General features: G+C 45.0%; 3 protein-coding genes across 3 annotated transcripts in view; 1 reads left to right on the forward strand and 2 right to left on the reverse strand.

Moving 5' to 3' along the window:
• Window positions 1-15,235, forward strand: part of LOC309377784 (E3 ISG15--protein ligase HERC5-like) — a 34,843-nt gene that overhangs the window by 11,512 nt on the left and 8,096 nt on the right. Inside the window, exons 8-16 of the mRNA XM_081925518.1 lie at window positions 307-383; window positions 2,123-2,226; window positions 3,784-3,843; window positions 4,910-5,015; window positions 5,998-6,181; window positions 8,557-8,720; window positions 10,007-10,105; window positions 10,439-10,531; window positions 10,609-10,713. Coding sequence (XP_081781644.1) covers window positions 307-383; window positions 2,123-2,226; window positions 3,784-3,843; window positions 4,910-5,015; window positions 5,998-6,181; window positions 8,557-8,720; window positions 10,007-10,105; window positions 10,439-10,531; window positions 10,609-10,713 — 992 coding nt within the window. The remainder of the gene's footprint in view (window positions 1-306; window positions 384-2,122; window positions 2,227-3,783; window positions 3,844-4,909; window positions 5,016-5,997; window positions 6,182-8,556; window positions 8,721-10,006; window positions 10,106-10,438; window positions 10,532-10,608; window positions 10,714-15,235) is intronic.
• PIGY (phosphatidylinositol glycan anchor biosynthesis class Y) lies at window positions 11,765-12,053 on the reverse strand (the record flags this gene model as incomplete). The annotated part of the gene is made up of 1 exon (XM_081925512.1): window positions 11,765-12,053. One exon carries the CDS (start codon window positions 12,051-12,053, stop codon window positions 11,838-11,840), a length of 216 nt encoding a protein of 71 aa, XP_081781638.1. The 3' UTR covers window positions 11,765-11,837.
• Window positions 12,097-14,074, reverse strand: PYURF (PIGY upstream open reading frame; the record flags this gene model as incomplete). Its single annotated transcript, XM_081925502.1, has 2 exons — window positions 13,845-14,074; window positions 12,097-12,238 (listed from the first exon to the last, which is right to left on the reverse strand). The coding sequence occupies exons 1-2, from the start codon at window positions 14,057-14,059 to the stop codon at window positions 12,097-12,099; spliced, it is 357 nt and encodes a 118-aa protein (XP_081781628.1). The 5' UTR covers window positions 14,060-14,074.

The following is a 15,235-nucleotide window of genomic DNA, read 5'->3' on the forward strand; positions in this document are numbered from 1 at the left end:
TACAGAGCACTGATCCCATAATAAACAGCCACCTGGAAGCTCCTCCATCTTTTTGACTTGCATCTATAATTGTCAGTTTTAATGGGCAAGCTTTTCCTTTCTGTCAAAATGTGTTATAAATAGCTATTTCTGGTGATTCATGGTTTATATAACTAAATTCAGATGACACAGTGTGAGGTCTCTCTTCGCTGTACTTAGCTATACTAGATTTCCTAGCCAAACTTCTATATACCAAGTTGCAGATGGAAGAGTTCTTAACAATAGGATGGCTACTTGAATGGATGGCTTCTTTATGATCTGTCACAGTAGGGCACACGTCAGAGGAGCTGGTTAAAATCATCGCTGGAGAGAACCAAAGTATTGTACTTCTTTTAAAGGAAAAGGTAAGCAAAATTTGAGGATCTCCCCTCCAAAAAAAAAGAAAAAGAAAAGAATGTTGTGCGTAATTGCAAATGCCAGAATTATGGTTGTGGTTGCTTGTGTGTAGTTACCAGAAAAATACAAAGCATCCTTTAATCTAGGGATGGGGAAGCTATGGGTCTTCAGATGTTGTTGGGCCTCAACTCCCATTAGTCCCATTCAGCATTGGACCAGGGAATGATGAGAGTTCTTGTCCAACAACATCTGAAGAGCTGCATGTTTCTCTCCTCTGCTTTAATCCCATCCAGTGCCATCCTTGCCATTAGAAAACGGGAACATTTGTCTAAGACTCCAGGCTTTGTAGGAAATGCTGCTTTGCCAGCTGTTTGCATCCAGCTGTTTGCACCCAGAGTTGTATCCAGGGTTCCAAAACATCTTACTGGTTATCCAGACAACTGGCAAATGCTGTCTCACCATGTCTTGTCCTTCATATGACAGCCCCTATTTTAATAATAGCAATAAAAGCTAAAGGGACCCCTGACCATTAGGTCCAGTCGCGGACAACTCTGGGGTTGTGGCGCTCATCTCGTCAGCATGACTAAGCTGCTTCTGGCAAACCAGAGCAGCGCACAGAAATGCCGTTTACCTTCCCGCCAGAGCGGTACCTATTTATCTACTTGCACTGGTGTGCTTTTGAACTGCTAGGTTGGCAGGAGCAGGGACTGAGCAATGGGAGCTCACCCCGTCATGAGGATTCGAACTGCCAACCTTCTGATCAGCAAGCCCTAGGCTCTGTGGTTTAACCCACAGCGCCACCCACATCCCAATATAATATTATATATAACATAACATAACATAACATAACATAACATAACATAACATAACAACATAACAACATAACATAACATCGTAACATAACATAACATAACATAACATCATAACATAACATAAACATATAGCAATAACAATGTATTCTGTACAGTTAATGGTTCTATAACGTTGTTGTTGTTGTTGTTGTTAAAGACTAACTTACTGCTTTACCGTTGATGTGAGACAGTGGGGGAACACTCAGGCACAGAAATAAACTTCTCACACACAGATGTGAGCGTGGAGAGGAGCTAAAGTTGCGTTGCTTATCCCTGATCACACAGTTGGCAGCATCCATTACCCAAGAATGTCTTTGGCATTGATCCAACCACATTCCATATACAAAAATTCTGCAAATGCAGTATCGGAGGGAAGAATCACATTTTCCATCTGAAGCAACAATCGCATTTCCCCAGCTACTGAATATACCACAGTATACCCAGTATGAGGGAATGTAGGAAGCTCCTTTCTACAAAGCCAGGCTGTTGTTCCATCTAACTCCGTATTGTCGACAGACAGAGCCACTGACAGTCGATCAGGCAAGAACCTTTCCCAGTCTTACCAGGAGTCACTAGGGATTGAACCAGGAACCATTTGCATTCCAAAACAAAACAAAAACGTGCTCTGTCACTGAGTTACTGTCCTTCCTCAAAGGAGGACAACTGCCCTAACTTTCTACAGTGCAGTTTAAAGGCTAGCTTTTCACTTTGTTCTAATGCCATGATTTTTACATTATCCCGGTTGCATCGCCCACATGCAAGGAGAGACACAGACTCTCACACGTTCACCCAGCCACTATTTCCTGTGGGACTCTGGCCCAATGGCAGATCACTAGAGAAGACCTCTTACTAAGCTTCTGAGAGAATTTCATGTTTTTTTGTCTTATTTCGCACAGAGGTCATACGCAAATTTAAACCGAACGATTGCCAGAGTGGAGGAGGAAAAGACAGATAAGTGGGTTTCTAATTCAGATCCCAATTGCTGGCAGACTATGAAACAGTAAGTAAATACACACACACACACACACACCCTACTATGCAGCAAGTGCAGGAATCTAGCCATCGTTAACTTTTAAAAGATTCGTTCGAAGTGTGCCTCGGTCTCATTTTAAACTTTGTGGGGTTAGCCTTAGAAATCCCAATTTAAAAGGCAGGTTTTATGCACCAAATCATCATTGCACAATGCACTGGGGTGAAGGATGTAGTCTTTCAGGGCAACTTCCCGACAGTTGCTGTTTTGTGGGTGGGCTTTGATCACAATGAAAGTGGACTCAGCGCTCCTGCACAACAAACCCATTTTCTCAAAAATCAAACAGACCTTTGGCAGTAAAGAAAGTGATGGGAAATGCCGTGGAAAGTGTGGTTTAACTGTTGTCAGATAAGCTCCCTGCATGTTTATGCTGCTGTGGCGCCTCTCCCACCATTTTGAAAATTACAGCATTGTATTTCAGGCTTGATTATTGTAACTCGCTCTATGCGGGGCTGCCCTTGAAGCTGACCCAGAAACTCCAGCGGGTGCAGAATGCCGCGGTGAGGCTCCTTATGAGGTTCTTGCCGCAGGATCACATTCATCCAGTGCTTTACCAACTGCACTGGTTCCCAGTGGAGTACAGGGTCAGGTTTAAGATGCTGGTTTTGACCTTTAAAGCCCTATGCGGCCTAGGACCCACATGCCTACGGGACCGCTTCTCCTGGTATGCCCCGCGAAGGACCTTAAGGTCCACAAATGATAACGTTTTGGAGGTCCCAGGTCGCAAGGTGGTTAGATTGGTCTCTACTGGAGAGCCAGTGTGGTGTAGTGGTTAAGAGCGGTAGTCTTGTAATCTGGGGAACTGGGTTCGTGTCGCCACTCCTCCACATGTAGCTGCTGGGTGACCTTGGACCAGTCACACTTCTCTGAAGTCTCTCAGCCTCACTCACCTCACAGAGTGTTTGTTGTGGGGGAGGAAGGGAAAGGAGAATGTTAGCCGCTTTGAGACTCCTTCAGGTAGTAATAAAGCAGGATATCAAATCCAAACTCTTCTTCTTCTACTACTAGGGCCAGGGCCTTTTTAGTACTGGCCCCGACTTGGTGGAACGCTCTGTCACAAGAGACTAGGGCCCTGCGGGACTTGACATCTTTCCGCAGGGCCTGCAAGACAGAGCTGTTCCGCCTGGCCTTTGGTTTGGACTCAGTCTGACTCTTATGTTTCCCTCCCCTTATGGTTTTGATCTATGGGCTACTTTTAAAATGAGGCTGCATTTTAAATTGCGTTTTAACCTGTATTTTAAATTGGTAGTTTTTTTTCCTATTATGTTTTTACTGTAATTTTACTGGTGTTAGCCACCCTGAGCCCGGCTCTGGCCAGGGAGGGCAGGGTATAAATAAAATCATCATCATCATCATCATTCTCACTATAGCTGGGGGGGAGAGGGTGAATCTTTGTCCTGCAAAGAGGGACTCATCAGGAAGTTTAAAGCTTAAATCAGATGTCCTTTGTCCAGTTGTACCTCTGTTGCGAGTCAGTTTCTCAAAGCAAATTCTGAAAGATTTGCTTTCTTCCTTTCCAACAAACAGGGATATAAAGTTGATCTTCTCCTCAGCAGCTTGCATCAACGGAAGCTTCGTGGAAAAGAGGTAAACGGCACTCATTTGAGGACCAGTCGTAAGGACACAAGAAGAGCTTGCTGGATGAGGCCAGTGGTCCATCTAGTCTAGCATTTCGTTCTCACCGCGGCTACCCAGATTCCTGTGGGAGGCCTGAAACCAGGACCCAAGGGCAACAGCATTTTCCCTGCTTGTGATTCCTGTTGGTGGCGAGGAAAAATAAAATAGGTCTAAAAGTAAAATTTCTGGATGCCAAGATTCATGTTTGGGGCAAGTACTCTGGTGAGAGAACCCCAGCAGAGATTTAAAAATCGCAAAATATGCAGCCAAGTAAAGTTTGGAAATATACGCTGTAAGACATTTAAAAGATGCTCTTGTGAGTTCCAAAACGTCCCTCTTCCCTTAGCATAGAAAAAGACCACACATTTGGTAAGCTTAAAATGGTGTACTTACAAACTCCCCAAAGGTCAGATTGTGATTTTCCATACAGCATTCAGAAAAGGTTGCACAGGCAGGAAAACTGAGCTTAGTTACACTGGTGAAAGTTCCTAATTTATTGGTATAGGAATTGCAAAAATAGCTTGTGAGAGCCGTGGAGTCTGAGCTTCGGGCAACCAGCTCAACCTTCTTTACATGCTGAGCTTCTTTGGTAGACTGAAGGGGAACAATAGGTTTGATTACCTTCCTCCCAAGGAGAGGGGGAGTGACCTAACTAAGCCTGGTAGGACAGCTTACTCTATGGCATTAACCCCTTCATGCATTAATTCAACTTAAGCATGTTGGTTATAGCAGGTTGGTTATTTGACAGTTCTCAGCAATTGGCATTCAGGGGCATACTGCCATCAACAGTGAAGGTAGAACATAGAAATTATAGTTAGTAGCCATCAATATTCATCTCCTCCATGAATTGTGTCTAATCCTCTTTTAAAGCCACCTACATGCAAACTTTTAAACTAGGGAGAATGTGCTGAACACAAAGCTAACTAGAGCCCCTTTCAGATATTCACACCCACATATAGCTGAAAGTTTACGCAGTTTGCACATTTCCACAAACCAGGGAAGGGATTGGGATTGTGATCTGCCTGTTTCTTTCTAGCAGAGCGAAACATTTCAGGACACCTCAGGAGGTTGCGGCTGTGGACATGTCCGCTGTGTTACTTTTCCATGAGAAGATTTCTACTAAGCCTAAAGTCTTCACAGCGGTAAGATACAGAATGCAGAGGCAAACAGTGTTTCTTGATTTTTATCCAAAGGCAGTAGTTTCCAAATAAATAATGTAAGAGCAGACAAGCCTACTTATGACTGTTACAAGGAAACCACTATTACCAAGGTTTTCACAACAATTTCGGGATGTAGGATAGTATTGGTTTAGTTCTAGGACAGCCTTCTCCAGGCTGGTGCTTCCAGATGTTTTAGAATATGGGCCTAGCCAGCATGGCCAGTGGTCTGGGATGATGGGAATTATAGCCTGGCAACATCTTGAGGGCACCATATTGGGGAAGCTTGTCTAGGACTGGGATAGTCAACATGGAGAAAAATAATGGTAAGAGCTGGGACCAAATATCCATTAAATACAAAAAGTACTGTCTCCAACAATTTTGTGTAAGCTTACCTTTATAGAAGGTACACACACTGATCATTCACAGCAGCAGTAGTAGGTGGCAGCCAGCAGACTCATCCTAGCTTTGCTGTGTTAATACACTTACATTGGGACAAGAAACCATTGTCTCAATCCAATCCTAAACTAATAGAATCAAACTTCTTGATGGGTTCTAGGTCTCCCTTTGAAATCCCTTTGGTGAAGAATGTCATCTTTCAGGCTGGCTGCAGAATGACCTGAGAAAGCAAAATATCCCTTTGCTGGTTTCTGAGTTTTGCTGTTTATTGGGCTAAAGTGACTGAAGACTATGAGATGGAGCCATAGAATTGTAGAGTTGGACCCCATGCAATGCAGGAATATGTAGCTCTCCCATACGGGGATCAAACCTGCAACCTTGGCATTATCAGCACCGTGCTCTAACCAACTGAGCTATCCAGCTGGAATGGTGCACCAAAGACTTCTGGGTCTACCTCTGGTAGTTTATGCTGAAGCAAAATGAAGTTTGTTTCCTTCATTCTGTTGAACTAAACTTACTACAAGAAAGGAAGCGTTTAACTTTTATATTCTTCCTTCATCTCTTCAAGGTGATCAAAGCCCTAAAGATACTCCTGCAGTCAGTCATTGACTTCCCTGGCTCTCCTGAAGCGCTCAGAGTCTTCCTCATTGTGCCCGTACTCTTACGGAGGCAGGACAGCCAGTCAGACCATCTCCTCCTTGAACTGGCACAAGCCATATGGTTTCGCCCACCGAAAGAGAAGCAATTGCTTGGTGAGGCGGGTTCACTAAGCTTGGTAACTTCGCTTCATTCCAGAGGTGGGGAGCATGTTGATGGGCCACACCTCCCATCAGCCCCATTCAGACCAGGGCTCAAGGATGCTTGGGGCTACAATTCAACAACATCTGGAGGCTACAGGTTCTCCACCCCTGTTCTAAGCGCATTCTAAAAGGGTCTTGAGTAAAAAAACTTTAAAAAATATTTTTATTTTTGTATTTTTGTTAATTTTTTTCTTTTTTCTTTTTATTGTGTTACTATTGGAAACTTTAATAAATATTCTTTAAAAAAAAATCTACAAAGCAATCCACAATGAAAGCAGCAAAATGCTTTGAACAAACAGCTAGAATGTTGACTTCTCCCTCCCAAAAAAACACCCACATTTAAGTGTCCGGCTTAAACAACGTTTGCACTGGCAGTGCAATTCTCTAACACGTTTATGCAACACCAGTTGGGGCTTATTCCCACATTCGTGTGCAGTGGATTGCAGCTTTGCCCGTTTAGTAAGCGCCCAGGATTGTGCTGTTGATCTGGAATACCTACGGGACCGTCCATCAGTCCTCTTGTGGGCGAAAACTGGGACGAATGAATTATTATTATACACTACATTTGTTAATTAGGCTTATCCATCTGCCTTGGTATCTGTGCTACCTATTGCTGTTCCTTGCGAATGGTTCCCAGACCCCCACTAGGGTGTTGATACGATTATGTGCCGAGCACATGATCACCAAATCTGTTTCTGTAAAACAGGCATGGCCAGGCTTGGCCTCCAGATGTTTTGGGACTACAACTCCCATCACCCCTAGCTAACAGGACCAGTGGTCAGGAATGATGCGAGTTGTAGTCCCGGAGTGTCTGGAGGGCCAAGTTTGGCCATGCCTGCTGTAAAAGATGTTTGAATATACAGTACATTCAAGCTGTGATTGTCACGGACTGTAATGTTCGCATCTCATTGCCATTCAGCTCCCACCTTACAATTTTTCCCTTTATGTAGCTGACTGCATGCATCTGAGGAAGTGGGTTTAAATCCACGGATAACGATAATAAACTCGTTATTCTTCAAAAAATAAAAATAAAAGGGTCTTGAGTAAGTGGGCTTCTGGAAATTGAGGACTGAGCAGAACCTAATCTTAAGCTTCAGCGTTGCCCTTGTAGAACTCGGCTGGGATGCAGACAGAACCAAAAGAAGTTGCCTCTGGCTCCAACTACTGTTTGGGCTCCCTGCCTTTCACCCTGCCAGTCCCAATGGGCACCAGCCTCCAGTACATACCTCTCCAGAGCCCTGAGATCTTTTGGGGAGGTCTTGCTTGTGGCCCCACCAATGGGCATGGCCTATTTATTGCGTAGGCAGGGCCTTCTCTGTGGCATCACCCCGTTTGTGGAATTCCCTCCCTGTGGAACTACATGCCCTCCAGATGCCCTTTGTATTGTGCATTTGTGATGCTGTCAGGGAGGTCATACGCAGCCCTACTTTCAATACTGTTTGCGCCTGTGAAAGTTTCAGAATGGCCATGTGGCTTCATTTCCCATCAGTGCACATACCCCCTAACTTTCTGTTAAAATCCTTTAACTTTTTCAAACCACAAGTGGTTTATTTTTTTCTACTGCTTTTGCTGTTCTGTAACCTCTCCAGAGATGGGATGTGGGTGCCACTGTGGGTTAAACCATAGAGCCTAGGACTTGCCGATCAGAAGGTCGGCGGTTCGAATCCCCGCAACGGGGTGAGCTCCCATTGCTCGGTCCCTGCTCCTGCCAACCTAGCAGTTTGAAAGCACATCAAAGTGCAAGTAGATAAATAGGTACCGCTCTGGCGGGAAGGTAAACAGCATTTCTGTGCGCTGCTCTGGTTCACCAGAAGCGGTTTAGTCATGCTGGCCACATGACCCAGAAGCTGTACGCCGTCTCCCTCGGCCAGTAAAGCGAGATGAGCGCTGCAACCCCAGAGTCGGTTACAACTGGACCTAATGGTCACGGGTCCCTTTACCTTTAAACCTCTCCAGGGAGCAGTAATGCGCTAGCATTATGGGAACACCTCAGAACAAGCTAAAGCAGAATAAATTTACCACTAATGTGTTATCATCATGCATTGGTCTGGGGAGGCCCAATACTTGTCCCTTTCCATGGTTTGGCATCGTCTAAAGACACACCTGTTCTGTCTTTCAGGGTCTGAAGGAAATTCTGTGCCTTTTTAGTTTTGGGGTTTTTGTCTGCTGCATCATGGAAGTGATTCGGTTGTTGTTTTAAGCGGGTGGTTTTTAATTTTTTTTAAGATTTATTGTTGTATTTAGGTATTTGACTACGCTGTAAACCACTCTGGGAAGAAGGGTAGTCTAGAAATAAGCTAAGCCAACAAAAGTTTATTTCTTTACAGAATCTTTGTGGGCCAACCTAGAAATTGCCTTCTTCAAGGATCTGGTGTGCATTTATCAGAGGCTTGCCACTGCCAAGCTGTCTTATCTCATTGAACGTAGAAGATATCCTGAGGAAACACTCCAGGTTGTTTTGCTTCTCCGTGTCCTCCGAATGCTTTATGAGGTAGGGAAGCGCTTGAAATGAGGGCGTGAGGTGTCTCAGGAGAGATCTAACTGGTGAAGGGACCAGCTGTATATGTAAACCTGGGAACCAGGCAGAGGGCCTTCTCAGTAGTGGCGCCCACCCTGTGGAACGCCCTCCCATCAGATGCCAAAGAAATAAACAACTGACTTTTAGAAGACATCTGAAGGCAGCCCTGTTTAGGGAAGCTTTTTAATATTTGATGAATTATTGTATTTTAATGTTTCACTGGAAGCTACCTAGAGTGGCTGGGGAAACCCGGCCAGATGGCCGGGGTATAAATAATAAATTATTATTATTACATTATATTATTATAAACCATGTAAATGGTCCCAGTGTCAGTCCCCGGCATCTCTAGGTGGAGTTGGGGAGATCCTGTCTGGAATTGTAGATGCTGCCTGCTGGTCAACGTTAAAGCAAACAGAGCTAGTCTTGAGTATACACACTGCTGCCTAAACACTGTAAATGAATGGGCCATTCGCTTGGCACCTCACTGTTCTTCCTCTTCCCCACGGTGGAAGCAGAGGAGGCTGAGAACCCCATCCTGAATCTCTATGGCATACCCCTCCATTAGGCAGTATAGCAGCAAAGTCTTTAACTTTCCTAGTAATAGACACACTGTGGCATGTCTAGAACAGTCTAGGTCTTTAGAAAGCCAAGAGGATCTTGCTCAGAATAGCTTCTGCATGGTGGCTACTCCATTCAGTAACCAGCTGCTACCAGGAAGTCTTGAGGTGGGGCAGAAACTTCATCCACCACCTTGGAAATGTGAAATCTGAATTCAGCAGGGGAATCGCTGCTCAGGGTGTGAGAATCTACTGCTGCTTTTGGGGGGTACATTGGTTGGACTTGGAACTAATGTCTTCCCAATAGCTGCACCAACTCTTTGAAACTCCCTACAAAGCTCACCTTACTACAGTGGTACCTCGGGTTGCAGACGCTTCAGGTTACAGACTCTGCTAACCCAGAAATAGTACCTCTGGTTAAGAACTTTGCTTCAGGATGAGAACAGAAATTGCGCTGCAGCGACGGGAGGCCCCATTAGCTAAAGTGGTGCTTCAGGTTAAGAACAGTTTCAGGTTAAAAACTGACCTCCAGAACGAATTAAGTTCTTAACCCAAGGTACCACTGTACATCCATATATTTCCTATATTCTTATGAGTTGGTTAGCTGGTTTTATTTTTGTATTAGTTGAAGCTACTAAGTTATGGTGTCTTTCTTTTGTAATTGGCTAATTTTGGTTTTTAACCCTACATTTACAAATGCAGGTAAATTGTAGAAGAAGCTTCAGAATCCAGGATAGCAACTTCCACATCCCTGAAGTGATGAAAATGCTGGATCTTCCAGATATTCTTAAAGGAGCTGAGGTAGTTTAACATTCAAGTATTATGTTACTCTTGCCATCTTGAAGTTGTTTTCCAGTGTATAGAAAAAAGAAAAGAAAGTCTCTTTCTCTTTCTGGATAAACCAAACTTCCTTTACCACCTCACTAGGAAGTTATATTTTTTTAAAATCAGTAATTGGCAGATGCTTTTTTTGAGAAAAGCTATGAAAGTGCTAATTTTACATTTGGAACAAAATGTATTTCATCTTCACAGAGCATCTTAATGGAGCCATGTTTCCATATTCTCCACTATCTCCATACCGATTTTTAAATACTTTTATCTCATGTTGTAAGTTACTTCTCTGTGTCATTTCAGTTGCTCAGAGAACTCTTCAAGTTCCCTTTTATCTTTGAGATGGAAGTTAAGGTTTTTCTGCATCAAGCAGCATGCAACACTCTAAGGATGATGGTATGTATACCCCCAAAAATACAGCTTGTAGGGGCGCAAAACACTAACAACTAGTAACACCAACGTTTGTATCATAGGCAAATTTTGGCACGACAAATGAACTACTTGTAAGGAGACAACATCTGGTACAGGATACCTGGCAGAGTTTAAGAAATGAATACAGAAATCACCAAGCCCTTAGGGTAAGAAACCAAATTTCATAACTATACTCATGACTGTGGAACATTCATTTAAGTGCATTGTGAGTATTTATGATCAAAAGACTGCATACATATTCCCAGATTTTGAGAGGTGAGATCCATGTGGACAATACACTCGCACCTTGTTGGGTCACTAAGCTACTTCTATGGGAACAGAACAGTGGACTTTAGCCAACAGGTATAAAGAAGCATTGCAATTTCATCATAGAATATGCACAAGTGATCACTAAGAAAACTGAGTTCTTAGTCAAGGGTATTGTACACATGAATCCAACTCCTCGAAGGATTCCATCAATGGTGTCTCTGAAAAATTTTACACATCACTTGGGAAGACAGGTGAACTAATATCAGTGTACTGGAAGAAGCAAAGATCACCAGTGTTGAAGCAATGATTCTTCAACATCAACTTTGTTGGACTGGTCATGTTGTGCGGATGCCTGATGATCGTTTTCCAAAGCAACTACTCTATTCCAAACTTAAAAATGGAAAGCGTAATGCTCAACAAGAGGTTTAAAGACTCTCTTAAGGCAAATCTAAAAAAATGTAGTATAAACACTGACAACTGGGAAACACTGGCCTGCGAGTGCTCCAATTGGAGAACAGCCTTTACCAAAGGTGTCATGGGCTTTGAAGACATTCAAACTCAAGGTGCAAGGGAGAAACGTGCTAAGAAGAAGGCACGCTTGGCAAATCCACACCGTGATCAACTCCCGCCCAGAAACCAATGTCCCCACTGTGGAAGGATGTGTGGATCCAGAATTGGCCTCCACAGTCATTTACGGCCTCACTTTTGATGACTGCATCTCCTGTCGCCCCATTCACACAAGCCGACCCCTACAGCAGCTGTCCTCTTGTGAATGTCAGTAAGGAAATGAAGAATGCATGAGATGCTGTTGACACAAGGATCACCTGCCTCGCTCCCTTAATTGGCTAACTTAGTGCGCAATGTTCTAACAGGCATTTAAACCTTATCCAAGCAAGCTTAGCGCACACTGCTCCTAGCTGAGCCTTGGGACAAAACATTAGCCGTGGATAAAGAAAGCCAAAACTACATTCTTTATTTGACACCCGCTCCCCAAGAGGCCCGACACACTTCCGAGCCTAACCTAGTTGTGGCGGAAGAGTTTAAGGCCCATCCAGGTCCAAAGGTGAAAGAACACATAAACTGGGATGGTAACCGGAAGGAGCAGGCTGTAGAAACACAAGCTGCTTGTGCTAGTGCAGCCCTGGGGAAAGTTTTCGTCCACGCTGGCTGAGTAAAACAGACCCGCCAAAGACAAGAGTGGGACGAGCACAGTCATCGTAGGGAGCGACAGGAACATTCTTCTTCCGCTTGCGCTCGTCTTTATGTCCAAAGATAATCATCTAGGTCTGCCCAGGCTCCTCTTCCTGCTTCTCTTTGCCAATCATCCTTGCAGCCTGGGGTATCATATTAGGAATGCCATCAGTGATGGGGTAGGCAATACCCAGTTCTTCGTTAATTAGTTCATTGGTGGATTCTTCGTACCTAGTAAATATAAGCAAACACTGCATAGGTCAGACTTACTGCTTTCACTGGTGTAAAGTATATTATTATTATTTACAGAAAGGCGAACTTAAAACCAAAACTAAAAACGAGTAAAAACAACCTAAAATGCTCACCAATTATATATCTCTATCATCTATCTATCTATCTATCTATCTATCATCTATCTATCTATCCAGACATACATATATAGATATAGATGTGAGTATGATCCAACACAACTCCATCTATCTATCTATCTATCTATCTATCTATCTATCTATCTATCTATCATCTATCTATCTATCTATCTATCTATCCATATATCTATATATATGTGAGAATGATCCAACACAACTCCATCCCACTAAAATATAACCAGAAAATTAAGGTCCCAAAGCTTGGGTGAATAAAAACATTTTTGCCTGGTGCCTAAAAACTGGTAAAGGTAAAGGGACCCCTGACCATTAGGTCCAGTCGTAGACAACTCTGGACTTGTGGCGCTCATCTCGCTTTATTGGCTGAGGTAGCCGGTGTACAGCTTCCGGGTCATGTGGCCAGCATGACTAAGCCGCTTCTGGCGAACCAGAGCAGTGCATGGAAACGCCGTTTACCTTCCCGGCGGAGCGGTACCTATTTATCTACTTGCACTTCATGTTTTTGAACTGCTAGGTTGGCAGGAGCAGGGACCGAGCAATGGGAGCTCACCCCGTCGCGGGGATTCAAACCACCAACCTTCTGATCGGCAAGTCCTAGACTCTGTGGTGTAGACCACAGCGCCACCCGCGTCCCTCCTAAAAACAGATAATAATGGCAAATGCTAATACTGTAGGAAGAACGCATAATGGGCAACTTATTATTCCGATATGTTATGGTTATCATGTTTGGTAAGCCAGCGGCTTACAATTTCACACCTTATAAGAACATTTTCTGCATTGGTGCATTTGCTCCTCCCCCAACAATATGGGGGGTGGGAGGAGGTTTGCTGCACTTTCAGAAAGATGCACGTCAGATCAGTTGGGCCTCCCTGTTGCCATGCGCCAACTGAATGTTCTAGAATAGGCATGTCACTGTTGCGTGATTTTACACTGCAGAGAATTAAGTTACCTCTCAGGAAACCTTACCCTTCCCTTTACTGATCTTGTCCTACAGAAGCTCCTGACCTTAGCAAAACTATTCTCTTTTGGCCTCAGTTCTCCACCTGCAACATGGAGATGATACCCTGCAGAGCTGTTGTTAAGAACTTGCAGCAATATGGCGCCTGTGAAACGCTACGTCCTTTCTAAAGTGCCATATCCTAAGCGCGCATTGCATTGCATTTGCATCAAGCCAAAGGCGCGCGAGAAATTTATACCAAGAAACAGCACTTTTTGCAGAAACCGATGAAGGGCGGCCTATTAAATCTAATAAATAAGAAAGCAGTAAAAAGGAGGCGAGGGCAAGGTGGAAGGCGCATTCGGATAGGGAAGGACGCAAGCGGAGAAGGGCAGCTGTAGGCGACACGGGTTTAAAATGTAAGCGTGGGACCCGGGTTGCAAGAACGTCTGGAAGCAGAATGACAAAGGCCTTTGCAAAGGTGTAGAAATCAACGCAAGGGCAGCCGGCTAACCTGAGCGGCTTCTTGGACAAGGGGCACGCGAGGATCTCCAGCAGGCCAGGGTCGAAGGGCGGGCGCTGCTGTCCTTGGGCGCCGCCCGCCTTGTCCTCGCTCTCGGCCGCGGAGCACCACGCGCGCCGGGCCGCTGCTCTCGCCGGTGCCGCTCGCGCCGCCTGCCCCCAGCGCGGAAGGCGAGTCAGGAGCCGGAGCCCGGGCAGGGCTTGCATGATCTGCAGCTGCGCCCTGACGCTGCGCTTCCGTCTCTGCAGCGCCGAGGCCAGCCAGGAAGGGAATCCGGCTTGGGCAGGATCGTTTCCTGGGTCAGGCGATCGCTGCTGGTGGTGTCACATAGGGAGAGAGAGGGAGTCTGCGTAGTAGGTTCCTCGTAGTCGATCGCTGAACTGCTAGGTGGTGCTGAAGGACTGCATACGCTGCATAAGCTGTGGAAATTTTTGTAGAGGACACGCTTCGGAGGAAAGCGCTAGGCATTTGTGCATTTACTTGCAAGGAAGCTTCGTTGACTTGGAGTAAGATGCACGCAGGGGATCGTGGCTGCTGCATTTGTGCGTTTACTTGCAAGGAAGCTTCGTTGACTTGGAGTAAGATGCACGCAGGGGATCGTGGCTGCTGCATTTGTGCGTTTACCTGCAGGGAAGCTTCGTTGACTTGGAGTAAGATGCACGCAGGGGATCGCGGCTGCTGCATTTGTGCGTTTACCTGCAAGGAAGCTTCGTTGACTTGGAGTAAGACGCGCGCAGGGGATCGTGGCTGCAAATCCCAACGTGGGCTTGCTTTTCAGGAAGCCTCTTGGAACCCCCTGGAACCTCTGAGTAAACGTGCATGCATTCGACTAGGGCTCCGCCGCTGCAATTCTGTGCATGAACGTGGCAGATCCTAGGCATGTTCCTTCCAAAGTTAGCCCCACTGATTTAAATGGGACTTTCTCCCAGATGTGCAGGGCATTGCAACCATACTTCAAAATGAATGAAGAGAGGGGGACTTCTTATTTCTGGGTAAACAAACCTAGAACTGGGTTGCATGGTCGTTTCAGAGGCTGGGATCCTCAATACGTAAGTAGCTAGAGCCAAGGATTGCAGCTTTACATGGGAGCAAGTCCTTCTGATATGAGTGGGGCTTATTCTGAGTAAACCTTTGTACGATCAGATAGCACAATTGATTTAATCCATGGATGGGGAAGTAGTGTCCCTCCAGATGTGGTTGGATCCCAATTCACATCAGCCATAGCTTGCAAGGTCATTGGTTTGGATTATGGGAATTTTTGGAGCCACGCTTTCCGCATCCCTGAAATCAGTCAAGCCTCTTCCGATTTCAGCTGGCTTAAGGGGAGTTGCGACAATTCAGACACAGTTTTACTTCTGTGCAGTGCTCTTGCACCCCACTCT

Source organism: Podarcis melisellensis (genome assembly GCF_964234715.1).
Source record: "Podarcis melisellensis genome assembly, chromosome: 9".
NCBI lineage: Eukaryota > Metazoa > Chordata > Lepidosauria > Squamata > Lacertidae > Podarcis > Podarcis melisellensis.